The sequence below is a fragment of the Oryza sativa genome, chromosome 11, assembly GCF_034140825.1.
Source record: "Oryza sativa Japonica Group chromosome 11, ASM3414082v1".
In the NCBI taxonomy this organism is placed as follows: Eukaryota; Viridiplantae; Streptophyta; class Magnoliopsida; order Poales; family Poaceae; genus Oryza; species Oryza sativa.
In genome coordinates this window covers 20454660-20471247 of record NC_089045.1, presented here as the reverse complement: position 1 = coordinate 20471247, position 16588 = coordinate 20454660, and the positions used below count along the sequence as shown (strand labels likewise).

General features: G+C 43.2%; 1 protein-coding gene across 1 annotated transcript; it reads right to left on the bottom strand.

Annotated features, from left to right (window-relative positions):
• Positions 1 to 8145: 8145 nt before the first annotated feature.
• LOC9267533 (uncharacterized) lies at positions 8146 to 15571 on the bottom strand. Its single transcript, XM_015760113.3, has 9 exons — positions 14845 to 15571; positions 14303 to 14386; positions 11558 to 11594; positions 11056 to 11456; positions 10639 to 10847; positions 9894 to 10015; positions 8781 to 9051; positions 8542 to 8668; positions 8146 to 8398 (listed from the first exon to the last, which is right to left on the bottom strand). Exons 2-7 carry the CDS (start codon positions 14326 to 14328, stop codon positions 9046 to 9048), a joined length of 801 nt encoding a protein of 266 aa, XP_015615599.1. The 5' UTR covers positions 14329 to 14386; positions 14845 to 15571; the 3' UTR covers positions 8146 to 8398; positions 8542 to 8668; positions 8781 to 9045.
• Between the last annotated feature and the right edge of the window lie 1017 nt (positions 15572 to 16588).

The following is a 16588-nucleotide window of genomic DNA, read 5'->3' as shown; positions in this document are numbered from 1 at the left end:
AGGAAAGGTAATTGGTCTAGGTAAAATTGCCATCTCCAATAATCAATCTCTCTCTAATGTTCTTCTTGTCAATTTATTAAGCTATAATTTATTATCTGTTTCTCAATTGTGTAAGTTGGGTTACAATTGCTTGTTTACCGATGAGGATGTGACCGTCTTTAGAAGGGATGACTCCTCCGTTGCATTCAAAGGCAAGTTGAAGGGTGATATCTATCTTGTCGATTTTGATGTGGATAGAGTGAATCCTGAAGCTTGTTTGATTGCTAAATCCTTCATGGGTTTGCTATGGCATCGTAAACTAGCCCATGTTGGAATGCGGAATTTGGCAACTCTTCTAAAGGGGGAACACATCATCGGGCTCACTAATGTCACATTTGAGAAAGATCGTGTGTGTAGTGCTTGCCAAGCCAGGAAACAAGTTGGGAATCTGCATCCTATCAAGAACATCATGACTACAACACGCCCTCTCGAGCTTCTACATATGGATTTATTTAGGCCCGTGGCCTACATAAGTATTGGAGGTAACAAGTATGGTTTTGTCATTGTTGATGATTTTTCCCGCTTCACTTGGGTGTATTTTCTCCATGACAAAAGTGAGGCTCAAGATGTCTTCAAGCGCTTCGCCAAGCAAGCCCAAAACCTCTATGATCTCACCATCAAGAGGGTACGAAGTAACAATGGAGGAGAATTAAAGAACACTCAAGTGGAGGAATTCCTTGATGGAGAGGGAATCAAGCACGAGTTCTCCGCCTCCTATGATCCTCCTCAAAATGGCATCGTTGAGAGGAAGAACCGAACTCTTATTGAAGCCGCAAGAGCAATGCTTGATGAGTACAAGACTTCGGATATCTTTTAGGCGGAGGCCGTGAGCGCCGCATGCCATGCCATCAATCGCCTCTACCTCCACAAAATCCTAAAGAAAACTTCATATGAGCTCTTGAGTGGTAAGAAGCCAAATGTTTCCTATTTTCGTGTCTTCGGGAGTAAATGCTTCATTTTTGAGTAAGAGGCCTCGTTCATCTAAGTTCTCACCTAAGGTGGACGAGAGATTCTTACTTGGCTATGAGTCAAATGCACATGCCTATCGTGTCTTCAACAAAACCTCCGGTATTGTTGAAGTTAGAAGGGATGTGACATTTGACGAATCTAATGGCTCCCAAGGAGAGCAAGTTGTTGTACATGTTGTAGATAATGCGAATCCTAGACAAGCAATTGGTTCTAAGGCTATTGGAGACATACGACCAGTCGAGACGTAGGATGACCAAGAAGATAGGGATCAACCTTCATCATCAACATCCAATAGCCCTACAAAAAGTCAAGAGTCAGTTGACCCGGAAGTTCCGGGATCAGATGATCGGAACCTCCGGACCTCCCCAGGCCAGGAAGTTCTGGGTCCATCTGCTAGGAAGTTCCGGGCAGAGGACAGTCAAGGCGTGCCTACGGCACAAGTGGATGGGATTGATGCCGAGGGCACTATAGAGCATCCTGATCAGGCTCAGGTCCCCTCGGTGCACCATCCAAGAATACATCACACTGTCCAAAGAGATCACCCCGTCGACAACTTACTTGATGACATAAGAAAGGGGGTAACTACTCGTTCTCATGTCGCTAACTTTTGTCAACACCATTCGTTTGTCTCTTCTTTGGAACCAATCAGGGTTGAAGATGCACTTGGTGATCCGGATTGGGTGATGGCTATGCAAGAGTAGTTGAATAACTTCACTCGCAACCAAGTGTGGACATTGGTGGAGAGACCCGACCAAAATGTCATCGGCACCAAGTGGATCTTCCGCAACAAGCAAGATGAACATGGAGTGGTTGTAAGGAACAAAGCCCGGTTAGTTGCGCAAGTGTTCACCCAAGTCGAGGGTCTCGATTTTGGTGAAACCTTCGCACCCGTTGCTCGCCTTGAGTCAATCCGAATGCTTTTAGCCTATGCCGCTCACCATGATTTCAGGTTATATCAAATGGATGTCAAGAGCGCCTTTCTCAATGGACCCATCTCGGAGTTGGTCTATGTGGAGCAACCACCGGGGTTCGAGGATCCAAAGTTGCCAAACCATGTGTACAAGCTCCACAAGGCGCTCTACGGGCTCAAACAAGCCCCTAGAGCTTGGTATGAATGTCTCCGAGATTTTCTTTTGAAAAATGGTTTTGAAATTGGGAAGGCGGACACTACTCTCTTCACTAAAAAGTTTGAAAATGATTTATTCATTTGCCAAATTTATGTCGATGACATAATATTTGGTTCTACTAATGCCTCTTTTTTGAAGAATTTAGTAGTATCATGACTAAAAGGTTCGAGATGTCTATGATGGGTGAGCTAACCTTCTTCCTCGGGCTACAAGTCAAGCAAGCACAAGATGGTACTTTCATCTCTCAAACCAAGTACGTGAAGGACATTCTCAAGAAGTTTGGGATGGAAGATACCAAACCCATCAAGACTCCTATACCTACCAATGGTCACCTTGATCTTGATGAAAATGGTAAATGTGTGGACCAAAAGGTATATCGCTCTATGATAGGATCCTTGCTTTACTTATGTGCATCTCGTCCCGATATCATGCTTAGTGTTTTGCATGTGTGCTCGCTTTCAAGTGGAGCCTAAAGAGTGTCATTTGATTGCCGTCAAGAGAATTCTAAGATATTTAGTTCATACTCCTAATCTTGGCTTGTGGTATCATAAGGGTTGTGACTTTGAGCTTTTGGGCTATTCCGATTCAGATTATGCCGGGTGTAAGGTTGATAGAAAAAGCACAACCGGGACTTGCCAATTTCTTGGGCAGTCCCTTGTTTCTTGGTCCTCCAAGAAGCAAAATTTCATTGCATTATCCACCGCCGAAGCCGAATATGTCGCCGCCGGTTCTTGTTGTGCCCAACTCATTTGGATGAAACAAACTCTAAAAGACTTTGGCTACAACTTCACCAAGATCCCACTCCTATGTGACAATGAGAATGTCATCAAAATAGCCAATAATCACGTTCAACACTCACGAACCAAACACATAGATATTCGCCACCACTTTTTGAGAGATCATGAGACCAAAGGAGACATATGCCTTACCCATGTGAGAACCGAGAGCCAATTAGCCGACATATTCACCAAGCCTTTAGATGAGAAAAGATTTTGCGAGCTTAGGAGTGAGCTCAATATCTTAGATTCTCGCAACATTAGGTGATGGGTGGTTGGCTAATTTATAGTCAAACATGTATCACTAACATGTAAATTAAAAAAAAAGTGCTTCTGTCTTGAAGATCACTTCTTGGTAGAAGATGGTCTTGATACCAGGAATAAAGCTCAAACATTCCCCCTATATCCAAAAACCCTTTTGTGAATTTTTTTGCAAAATCCTTTGTGTGCCTTTTATTGCGAAAATTTGATTTTTATCCCCTTCTTGTGATGAATATTGACCATTGTTATGTAGTGTTGATTGTTGGCTGGTCATATGTATCATAAGTCTCTGCTTGTCCATAGTTTCTCTAATTCCACTCGTTGAATTCTTCTCTCTACCTTGTTTTTGGGCGTGGCTGCCCTTTATCTGTCAGGCCGGAAGTTTCGGGCCTCCCTGTCCGGAACCTCCGGGTGTCGGTGAGTATATATACTCAGGGGGAGTTAGAAACCCTATTCTCTCTCCTTATTCTTCTCCCTCCCCGATGCCAGTCCTAGTCGCTGCTACAGTGCCCCAAGTGGCGATTTTCTCTTTCCACCAATCAAATTCGTTTATTCTCCGTGGATTCATCCACATTGGTGGCTGGGAGCTTCTTTCTGTGATCGATTCGCAGTTTCTTCTCTCAAGGTAGCACTTTTTGATTCCCTCTCTCGGTTCATTGTGTTTTTATCCCGATCTCTAAATCTGTGAACCTAGGGAGAAAACCACTTGGATAGTCTTGTTTCTGCTACCTTGTAGATCACCGATCTATAGGATTTGTTCACATGCACTGGCTATTTTTGAGACCTCTTTTCTTCATTTTTGCCGGCCGGAAGTTCCGGTGTTCTTGCACCCAGAACCTCTGGGCGCTGTCCAGTCAGCCTGCAATTCTTGATTCTCTCAATTTTGGCCTAACTACTGCACTCAAATTTATTGATTCCTGTTGCAGTAAGCACTATGACTCGTGAGAAAAGACAGAAAGCATCTCAGGATGTGTCCTGTGATGAGAGTCCTCCTATTCGGTTTCCTCGTGGTCATTTGGATAAAGAAAAAGTGGTTGAGGGCGGCAGTGGCAGTGGCACTCGTACTTCTCCCAGGTTTACAAGGCAATCCAGCAACCGTCCTGTTCAGATTAGGGATGGTGACAGTGGTTAAGGAAGTGATGCACCTAATACAAGAGGTCGTGGGAGAGGTGGTGGTCGTAGTTCTGGGGCTGGAAGGGCATCTCATGATTTCCCTGTAGGATCTCGTGAGAATCCCGTTCGGCTCTACAAGACTCTTGGATTTGACACCACTCCTATGCACCACATTGGAAGACCCAAGTCCAACTACCTTCATCAACTTGCCAAGTGCAGAAGAGATCGTTTGATTGATCCAGAGACACAGCCTGAGGAGTCACAGGATCCACGCTTCAGGACTTTCACTCAATTGGATTGGTATAACTCAGTGATTATGGCTAGAGAAAATCCAGTGGTTGAGATGAAGTGGATTGATTGGGCTTACATGAGAAAGAAAAACAATGAAGTGTTCAACCAAGTGATGCAAGTGTGCCACAACAAGAATCTTGGAGATATTCTTGCCTTGGAGTATGGTTGGAATGAGGAGGTCATTGCACAGTTCTATGCGACAGCATTCTTTGGTACTACAAGGAAAGGAACCCCTTATGTGAAGTGGTTGACTGAGGGTGTTAGGCACAAGATTTCCATGGCACAGTTTACTGAGATGTTGGGGTTAGATGATGAGGATCTCAATAGGCCCAACATTCATAGTGAAGCACCCCTCCCCATGATCAAAACCAAGTTCATGTATGCAAAGGATGCTCCTAGGACTTGCATGGAATCTACTCATGGTTTGCATCCTAACTACAAGGTGTTGTACTCCATCTTTCGTTGGTCTTTGCTTCCAAAGGTTGGAGATGTTACTGCTTTGCTATCCAAGCATGCACATCTTCTCAGTCGCATGCGCTACAATCAGCCTCCCTTCAGTGTGATGAAGTTGATTTGGTATGAGATAGCCAACACCATTCTTGAGCCTAAGCGGGGTTGTATCTATGCCCCTTTCATTATGAAGATGATTGAGACAGTCACCGGGGTGTTCTACATTAAAGATGGGCGCCACAGTCCTTTTCGCCCTCGTGCTCCACCTTCCTCTTCTCCAGTGGTACCTCGATCTGTTCCTTCTACTTCAGCTGGTCCTTCTTCTAGTGCCCAACCGAGTTCCTCAAGTTCTTCTCCCATCAAGAAGGCACTTCAGGCAATTTTTTGTATGTGTGCTAAGACTGCCAAGAAAGTGAAGAAGATCGAAAGGCGTTAGAAGGAAGATAGTAGAGAAGCTGGGAAAGAAGTGTCAGATGATTCTGAAGATGAGGTCTATGTTGATCCATTTGAGGCGTATGAGGCAGCCCGCAACATTGTCGGAGAAGGTCCATCCACCTACTCCGATGATGATGTTGATGATGATGATGAGGGTGACACAGAGGCAGCTGCTGAGGATGCTCCCACTGATGTTGATGAGGGCGACACCGCTGCACAGTCCGATGAATCTCATCTCGCTGGCGATACCGAGATTGTTCCCTCTAATGGAGATGGAGATGAGTGATCATCTTCTTCTCTTCATGGTTTCTTGCTTTTTGGTGCCTTGATGCCAAAGGGGGAGAAATTGTGAATTGAAGGGGGTCATTACAATTGTGAATTGAAGGGGGTCACTATTGTCTGGTCATTTGACCAGAAGTTCCGGGTCCTGTGATCAGGAGGTTCCGGCCAGGCCGATTTCCTCTCTTTTATCTCTCTCTATATGGACATGTATTCGTTTTCTATTTTGGTTGGATGCATTGACTGTTAGATGCTTTATTATCCCTTTATGTCAGTAAGTTAGACCATATGGATGTTGCATTTTGATGTGATGTTGTGTTCCTTTCATTTTTTTTGAGTGATTGCCATGTCATCTAATCTTTATTTTTGCATCACTCATCATTCAAGCACTTTCATCTGCATCTCTTGATTGACGAGGGTAGTGTGAAGTTTCTTTTGAGCTTTCCTTCGTCTTATGCATAATGTATTCATTTCTCATTTCATTATATGCATATCTTCAGGGGGAGCTTCACACTTCTCTCATCATACCAAATTTAAATTCTATTATCTTTTTGTATGCTTTAACCATGTTGTCATCAATCACCAAAAAGGGGGAGATTGAAGGTGCACTTAAACCCCCTAGTGGGTTTTGGTGATTAATGACAAGGTGGTTAAAGGGGACTAACATGTCTATCAAGTTTATTCACAGGAGTTTAGTCCCAAAGCATGTTGTGATGGCTAAGAATACAAGGAGACCCCCCAATTTGAATGTTCCTAAGAGCGGAAAGGACCGAAGGTGATTAGACTAGAATTTTCACTTTCGAAATTGAGTTTAGGAAAAACCGTACTATTAAGAGGGGTTTCAAGTGTGGTTCTAGGGTATACAAAGTGCTCTTAGTCATATCCATGAGTCAAAAGATTTTTGGAATCATTTTTGAAAAATGATTTTCTCCTCGGGACAGAGAGGGCTACCCGGAGGTTCTGGCCGAAACTTCCGGGCGCCGTTTCATTGCAAAAATTTTCCTAAGTGCTGCCTGGAAGTTCCTGGCACTTTTGCCCGGAACCTCCTAGCAAGTTTCCAGTTCAAACTTGTGAGTAGCGGCTATATGACGTCACCTAGCCGTTATATATATGGATTTCGTCCCCAGGTCACCCTTTGGCCATTCCACTTCAGTTCTTTCATGTTCTAGGGTTTTCTAGCCACTCCCAAGCTTCCTTTGCTTCCTCCACTTAAATCTAAAGCCTATCTTGTGAGATTGAGAGATTAGATGAGAGTGTAGGAGTGTTTTGGAGATGGCTTGAAGATTAGGTTTGATTGAGCACTTTGGATACCTTGTGGGCTGTCACTTGGGCTTATTACTCTTGGAGATCTTCTCCTAGACGGTTAGGTGTCGCCCATGAGCTTCCAAAGATCTTGTGGATGTCCCGGGAAAGTTCGTGAAGGTTTTCCTCACCTCCGCAAGGAAACGAGGTAAGTGAGTAAAGATTCTTGTGCTGAGTTTTCAGAGGTTATCTTAGGTAGAGCAACTTGCACTTGTGGTCTTTTCTAGAAGGAATTTTAAGTTAGATCTTGGTGATCACTCAATTCTAGAAAATGACCTAGAAGTGTTGAGTTGAAGGCTGTGGATCTCTTCTGGGATCTTTACATAAGTGAGGCAAGGGGTTAATCGAGACCCGGCTCTTTGGAGCACCTCAACGGAGAGTAGGAGCCGTGTGATCCGAACTTCGGGAAAAAAATCGTCTTTGTCTCTCTTGTGCATGTTCTTTGTTTGAATCTGCTGATATCCTGTGATCTTTTTCTTGTGCATCTGTGTGCCTGATCTTCCTAGCTAGGACTTTTCTTCTCAGTTTACAAATTATCTCTGCTGCCCGGAAGTTCTTAAGGAAGTTCTTGGCTTAAGAACTTCGGAAGTTCCGGGATACTACATCCTACCCGGAAGTTCCGGGCCCTGTCAATTTAACCACCCGGAAGTTCCGGGCCCTGTCAATTTAACCGCTGCGATTGTTCAGAAAATTTCAGGAAAGCCTATTCACTCCCCCTAGGCTACATCACTGCACGTTCAGCCCGTGCGTGTGGCAATCCTACCAACACCTCAACCGGTCAACAGGGGCTCTCTAATAGCTCCCTATTTAAATTGAGATCACCTCACAAAGTTTCCAATGTGGTATTAATCCTCTTAACGTTAATTGTGGGCCTATGGGATGTACTTAGAATAAATCGGGCATAACCCATTTATTCCATCCGAAAAGAAAGAAGAAAGAAATTAATCCCCAATTGCCTCATCCTCTACTTCTCATGTTCTTCATCTGCTACCCAAGCAAATCCATCACGATCCTCCTCAATTTGGCGAGACGCCAACAAGATTATCACCAGCCATGACAAGTACGCCCAAAAATTATCCCTGAAACAAGTCACCCTAGGCAGGTAAGGCAACAATATAGCTCTATTTATTACCGAAAAACATTTGCACCGTACACCTAAGTTATCCATCCTGGAAGAAAACATGCACAGATTACGTCTGACAGACTATATATACATCAGAATCAGATAAGCAACTATTCCAGGTAAGTACACCACAAACACCCAAAAACCACCATATCAGTCGCAGTACCACCATAAGTCTCATGAAGTCCTGATCTTGAGATTGGGGTCGAATGCTTTCACGTAGCTCGTAAGGCCTGGACATAAACAAAAAAAACAAAAACAAAAAGCAATTAGTAACACATAACTGTTATTTTTAAAATTATTAAAACAGGCAGTACTCCTAACTTGCACTCATTTTTTACTTTGACTTAAATTGTTGTACAACTTTATAACTTACTTCTAACAAGTGGTGACTCTCCTATCCAGTTAAGCTTTCGGATCTCTTCGATGAGCTTTATCATGTAAGCAGGCTTGGAGTCTAACACAAGCTTCTCCAAGAGGGCTTTAGCCACGCCAATTTGCTCCTAAAACAAAATAGAATGCAGTATACTTAGAATAGAGCAAAAAATAATCTGTTCAAGTCAGTTTGCTACTAAGACAATGTGGGAATCTTAAACATGATAAAAATTATCTAACCTTGGGTCCAGTGTAATTTTGATAAGGATCATCTTGGTGGGCGACAATCTTATTTCTTAGAAGCATGACGGAGCTCAACAAACTTTTAGCTTCGTTGTAGTTAAGTCCAAGCTTGGTGATACAATCCTGTAGACCCAATGGAGATAGTTTGGAGAGTGTTGACTTTCTTCCTCCTGTTTTGTCATTCTCTAAGCACCAAACTATCTCTCTAACAAAACGCATTTTGATTTTCGATCCCCATAGTGCAGGTTCCCAGAGAATATCCTCAAATCTATTTGACACATGTAAAGACAAAATAAATATGAGCAATATTGAGTGCTATATATACATTTTATTGGTAAATTACTTAGGAAACTCTAGTCGACATATAAGCCCTGTTTGTTTCAGCTTAAGATTATTGTAATCTAGATTATTGAGCTAGATTACTATAAGCTGGATTATAATAAGCCGACATAAAATAAGTTGTTAGTTGTTTGTTTCTCTAGATCATTAGCTTTACTAGCTGTTAGCCACTTAGTAATCTAAAAAAGCACCTTTAGAGTGCATTACCATATTATAGTAATCTGACTTATAGATTGTAATAATCTATCATAATAAGCTATCTGTTTGATTCAGCTTACTACTAGTAATCCAAATTATAATAATCCTAAGCTGAATCAAACAAGGCCTTAGTCCAATGTAAACAACAGCTTGAGGCCAGTGGCCTAGTGCTACAGGCCCAACCAAATATTGAGCATTGGACACTAGGACTAGCTAGTTTCTACATATACAACGTACATTCCATAGCTTTAGCTACCTACTGGAATTCTCGGGTATTAACAAATGGGAAAAGTCAATTCTATTGTCTCGAATTATTTCACCAGAGCACTTAACCCCTAAATTATTTTCCAGCATATTTTTTATTCAAACTAATAATCATGAAAATATTTGTGAACTTCGATATAATTCCTAACCACGCTCCCCCTCCCATGCAACATTTGATTCAAACTACTTCCAGCAACAGTAAGAAATTTGTAATTATTTTTTTAATAACAAATATATTACTCCAGTTCAGATGAGTTAGTTGTCAGGCTTCCTTGCATTGAGTCATTAAAACTGTAACAACCAATTTACCTTTATCAGGACATCTACAAGATGTATCAATTCAGTATTGGGCTTATGGCCGGCCATGATAGTTGAAATGTATTTTCCCAGGCAATTCCAGTTGTGCCTCTTGAGATCTTCAACTGAAAAGTCTAAATATACAGAAATACCAAAACTGAAGTTAGAAGCTATTTGGATATTTGGTCTAGAAAGAAAAGAACAATAGCTAATATTTTTTTCGGGAAGTGTACAGTTATCCTACTGCCAAGAAAATAAAGCAAATTTTTAAAAAAATAAAGCAAATTAGTAATTAATATATTATAATCATCATCTAACAAGTGTCTATTCATTTATTTGTGTAAAGAGTAAACGTGCATCGTCGAATGCACTGCATGCAACTAACCAAGATTAATTTCTATTGGTGCAATGTCATGTAATATTTAAAATATGACATAATCCATGGAATACAAAGTTATGAAGCATATTAACTGATAAGGATTAATTTTAGAATAATAAAGGTTTTTTTGTACTTGGTTGCTACACTTTTGCTTAGGTAATCATGAAAATGAGATGGATGGAGTATTACACTAGGGGTATAAATAAAGTCTAGCTACCTTCATTTAAAGGTGCATAATTTCAGAAATTTAGTTCTACGAGTTTTTTTTTATTGGCAAGTACAAAATGACCCAAGTAATTATTTTCGTAATTTCATGAGAACATACAAATATCATAGAGGTAAATATAGCACTTAATACTAAATGAAACGATAACTTACTCTTTTTCATTGTTTTTGGCCAATGGTTAGTCGTGGATATATCTCCAAGAAAAATCTTGTATTCTCCTGTTGGAATCTTCTCATATAAAATTTTGTGAGAGGCAAGTTCTAGTGGAAACATCGTAAGTGGCGGTATGGCACTTCCACTAGAACTAGTGCCAGCTTGAGGATACCGCTCGTTCACATAGTGAACCGAGCTCACAATATCTCTATAAAAGCAACAAAAAAAACTCATAATATTTCAGTTTTGCTCAAGGAAACAAAGTCAATGGCATTTTTTTTTCAAAAATAGACTAAGCTCAATATCGTAAAATAGATATTATCTATACAAAAGGATGTGAAGATTAATAAATTAACGCATAATGACATGACATGAATAATTGAGAATTTGTTTAGCAAGGTTACCCATTATTGTACCTGATTATTTGCATGCCACTTGGAGAAAAGCCTTTGAGCCAGGTAACCTTATTCGCATCGATCTCCACAGAGAACAACTCATCTGTTGGAAGGTTACCTAATGTGCCTTTGACACGTGGAAATGCAATAAAACCTTTGTTATCATTATCCTCCCAAAATCCATAGGGCTTAAGGATGTTCGGGTGTTCACAAAGGCTCAAGAAGTTGAATGTGTCATATGCATCTTGAAGTGGCTTTCTTCGAAGGACAACATATTGCCTAATGCTTTGATCTATCGCAGTTTTAGGATTTAAGAGATCATAAACTGAAGCATAATAAAATGGGTAATTGAATTTTGTAGTCCCTGGAACAGGATCCCTATAACAGATTAACTTCACATTGTTGTTAACGACCTCCACCTCCTACAAACATGTGTAATTTGGAATTAGATCCAATAATTTTATTTAATATTTTTTTAAAAAATGCAAAAGAATATTAATAGTTTGTATGAGAAATTGATTACCCCCTCCTTTGAAATATTGCTTACTTCAACTGGATACCTGAAAAACAGAAGATTGTTTAGAATATAGGATTAATTGATCCATGCCATTACAAATGTGCCATTTTGCTACAGGACACACAAAAATGTGTAATTAGCTATGAGACACCGTAGACGTGAATTTGTCCAAAGACACTTCAGAAGTGTGGTAATTTGCTGCAGGACACTGGACGCATTAAAATATAATATCCACCCAATTGATGAGAATGAAACCACATAAAATGACATTTTTTCCCTTCTTCTCCCTTCTTTCGGTTTTCTTGCAACGCTCATTCGCAGTGAGCTCCACCGGCTTACCCATGACGGACAGCTGCTCGGTGTAGTCAATGGTGCGGTCGCACAGCATGTCGAGGCTGTTGGCGACGAGGACGGAAGGTACAGCCAAATGTCATCGGTGACCGTGGTGGCGTTGCAATCGCCGGTGCCACTCGTGCTCGCGCCACCGTCGCGGCCGGCACTTGAACCGGACGACCACGTGAGAGACATGAACCACATCGTGCTCTCCACTAGGTACCGCCTCGCCCCGAGCACCGCCTCCTCGAGGTGGTTGACGACCCGGCGGATTTCCTACATTGTCTCAGGGAACACTCTATGGACGATGGCGAAAGCTGGCTCACCAAGGTCACCCACTTCGGCAACGTGTTCATAATTAGGGAGTTTGCCGACGGCACCATAGCACACCCCCCCCCCCGGTGCGCACTAGCTAGACGGTGTCCAATCTCACCGGTGCCGGCAGCATGTCGACCGACCGCGCCATCGACTACGTCGAGTGGTTGTGCCGCCATGAGCAAGCGGGTGGAGCTTGCTGTGAGTGAGCGGCGGAAGAAGATTGGGAGAAAGGAGAATAACATAACGGTAAAACTATCATTTTGTGTGGTTTCTCTCCCATCAATTGAGTTAATATTATATTTTAATGTATCCATTGTCCTGTAGCAAATTACCACACTTGGAGTGTTTTCGGACAAATTCACGTCTTTACAGTGTCGCAGCTAATTACACATTTTTTTAGTTTTTTTTGGGAAAATTTTGCCTTTTTAGATAAATTCATTACTATTCATCTATTCGTATCCATACCATTCGAATACGCACAAAATTAGAAGCATGCCATCGCCGTCACATTTTCCGTCATCATATAGACCAAAATACCCCTAAACATGGGACCCATATGACAGTTCCATCTTATTCCTCTATCATCTCTTATGTCTTCCCCATCTCTCTTCCACCTCGTTGATCCATATGCGGCAGGCCGCGAGGATCCGTCACCATCCTCTGCCACCATGTCCTCCTTACCCGCCTTCGCGAGCGACAGGGTGGAGCTCGAGGCAGCACATCTCAAGGAGGAACGCCTCATCCTCGAGTGTGCGGCCGGCACCGGGAAGCACCCGGATGAGGCGCATGTAGGCCGCGCTGCTAGCGCACAACCCGGTGACCTACATGTCGGTGAGTAGGTGGAGCCGCGGAGGGAATAGGCAAGGTCGAAGCTTGCGTGGGATTGAATACCACAGTTGCAAGACTTCCATGACCACTCTTGGTGGTCGACAGGGCCGACGGTGGTGCGACACACGACGGTCATTGTAGCCTCGCGCTAGAGGCAAGGCGGGTGGAAGCTTGAGTGGTGGAGGAAGATAGAGGCTCCTCATCAACCGCCACCACCGCCTCCTCCTCGTCGGTACCATATAGAGAGAGGGGAAGCTGCACCCATGGTTTCTCCTAGGCAGGGGACTTGGCTGTGGAGGGCACAGGCCCATCATCCAGGCTAGATTTGAGGTGGCTCCACCGGATTCCGATTGCATCGAAGCAATGACGGTGGCGTCAGTGCCGCTGCTATAGCCGACCAGTCGAGGAGGAAGGGAGAGAGAGGAAAAGAAGAAGAAATTGGGGAAGAAGATATTCAATGTTATGTTCAATTTGGTGTTACAAGAGTTGCTACATTTCTCTATAAACTTAATCAAACTTATAGGAATTTGACTTAGAAAGAAGTCAAAGCAACTGATAATATGAAACGGAGGGAATATAGTATAAATAATATTTTGACTAGAATAATTATAAAATTAATTTAAATCCACAATGTAATCAGGCAAATAGGCCTAGCATTCACAATCACTTGCAGTGGTGAGGAAGGTGGAGAGGAGGGCTCATTTAAGATACATCAGGCAGGCTCAAATAGTCAAATGAAACAAAAAAAAAAGGTTCATTCCAAATTTTGTTTGACAATTTCAATCAATATTTTGATGTATTTCTAAAATTTTGATCTCTTAATGTTTTTTTGCTATATCAAAGGTTTGAACCCAGAGTAGTAAGAGCAGATAAAGGATGGCAACGACAAAACCATCACTGTCTAGTGACTACTAAGCTGCTGGGATTATATAGGAGAGCTAGAAAAAAGAGAGAAACTTTTAACTTTAATCTTGCTTGTCGGCCGGTACCATGTTAGTCTATGGTGTGCATTATTATTTTTGGTTTATAGTCTATAGTGGGCATTATAACGTTTTTAGGAAACTATGGGCATTATATTTGTTTTATTTAAACTACTACCAGGGAACTATGGGTCAATAGTAATATGGACCAATCACTAAATTATATACGGTAGTGCATAGCAATTAAATATTCGTAAGGACTCTATAGAAGATATATAAATGCACAAGTAGCTACCAGAGATGAAAAAAAAATACAATCAATGAAAAATTGAGATGTATTGGAGGCACTAACCTTTCGTTATCTGAAACCTTGGCCATGCATGAAACTCACGGTTGTCTTCCAAATAGCTTGAGTATGTCTTGTCCTTAATCACACCTGCTCGGTTTTCATCCAACATTTAATTACTTGGAGAGGACTAATTAATGATGATTTGTAAGCAAAATTAACTACATCAATTTACTCATCACTAACTAATCCATGTTTAGTGCTGGCTAAAATGGATTTCAAGGTTAATTTAGTGCTCAGAAGTAGGCGCCGCGGCTGCAGTTTGTGTGCGTGTGTTAGTTTAACTCATCACTAACTAATTAATCCATGTATTGGCGATGGCCATCCACCAATCTCTACGCGGCACTGCATTGACATGGTAAGCGCACAGTTGCACGTCACGCAGTCATCACGACACTCAGAAGCTGCGCGAAATGGCCGGCGGCGAGACGCGCGCGGCGGCGCCTATCGTGTCGTGCGTGCGCCGCGGCAAGCGGACGAGCGGAGTGCGTGCGTGCGTGCGTGGGTGGTGGACACCATGCTAGATGCGGAACCAAATTAGTGCGTACCTGAGCTGAGTTCAGACGATCAAATGCAGAAGGGCTCTCGATCGAGGCGGGCGCGCGGCGGCGAGGGCCTCGATCGATCAGCCGCGGGCGCAGGTTCGCCTCCCTCGACTTGACGCGCTTCGACCCCGACTACCTCACCGGGCGCCGCACGCAGAGGGAGCAGAGCAGCAGGTGTGGCCGCTATGTTTCGGCGGCCTTCCTGGCTTCCTCAGCGCCCGCCCGCGAGCGACGCGGGATTCTCGACCCCCTTCGGCGGCGCCGTACGCCTGGTGAACCGCGCTTGTCCGCCTCCTCGGCCTCGGCGTCGTCGTCGCCAAGTAGCGAGTCGCGCGTGGTGGTGGCGTGCTTCCCCTCCCTCGACGCGCACCCGCGAACGCACGCACGCGCCTCGGTCGGCGAAGACCGGCGGCAGCAGGTGGTGGCAGGCGGGCGGCGACGGCGGCGCTCGCGGGCTCCGACCCTTGCCCTAGCTAGCTAGCGCCCAGAGCGCGCCCCCCCCGCCCCCCCCCCCCCCCCCACCTCACCTGCCACCTTGCGGCTTGCGCGCGGCCGGCCTTCTCCCTCCCTCGCCCTCAGCGCCGCTGTAACCCGCAGCTGCTAGGTGGCGGCGTCGTCGGCGGCGGCGGCCGGGGCCCCGGGAGCAGGATGCGGCCGACGCGGCGCTCGGCGAGAAGAGAGAGGGTGGAGGTGGAGAAGGAGCAGGCAGCTGTCACGACTCACGACTCACGAGACGGTGACGGCGACAAGGGGAAGAAGCTTCAAACACCTCTCGGTTCTTCCCCATCTCCCACTGACACGGTGGGGCCCGGAAACCGCGGGGTCCACTTGCAGCGAGAGACACAGGGAGAGAAATGGTTTCTTCAACGGTAATAAATCTTAAAGAAAAGAGGAGAAGATAGAGAGAGACAGGGGGTGCGGGCTTTGCACGAGTATCTCGTATTCCCTTCCCTTGATTGGTCGGTCTCGCATACTCCCTTCGTCAAAAAATAATAATAATAAAATAAAATAACCTCTAGAGTGTAAATTTTATCCCACAAAATACCAACATCTGCTATTCTACCTACTCTCAGTTTTATTCCTACAATACCCTTTACCTATCTATCACTTTTACTACTTTTTTCAATAATTAAGGATATTTTAGTTATTATTCATCTCCACTAACTCCATGTTACCTATCTATCACTTTTACTACTTTTCACTTTTACTACCTTTTTTAATAATTAAGGATATTTTAGTTATTATTCATCTCCACTAACTCCACGTTAAGATGCTAGGAATTAAATTATGTTTGTAAGTTGAAATTTAAATATTGGAATCTAATTTTGAATTTGATTTTTTGTTTTTGCATCATAATTTATTTTACAACATGTACTTTTGGGTCGCTAAGAACACTACATAAAAGTTTCACCCACAAATGATTATTTATGTGCTAATAAACGATTTGGATAAGCATATAAATAAACGAGACAATGGGCATAACTTCTGTAAATTATCCAAACAAACACTTCTAGGAAGTACTGTACGTTGATTTCAAAAACTTGCTCAATCAGCAATCAGCATTGCTTCTATGACTTTTCTAAATGATATTTTAATTCTAGTATTTAATTTATACATTTGAGCCCTTGTCCATCGTCTACAACTATAATCAATCATCATCACACTACGGTTATCTTATATAAATCCTAAGGCCAGGATCACCTAAGGTTACAGTTCATACAAAAAAAGGTTCAAGTACACCTGAGAA

Excerpts from the sequence above, each read along its gene's own strand:
- LOC9267533 (XM_015760113.3), bottom strand. The coding sequence starts at position 14,328 with ATGGCCAAGGTTTCAGATAACGAAAG. Across the intron at positions 11,595-14,302 it reads AAGGTTTCAGATAACGAAAG|GTATCCAGTTGAAGTAAGCA; the intron begins GTTAGTGCCTCC and ends TCTGTTTTTCAG. Across the intron at positions 10,848-11,055 it reads AGTGGCATGCAAATAATCAG|AGATATTGTGAGCTCGGTTC; the intron begins GTACAATAATGG and ends TTGCTTTTATAG.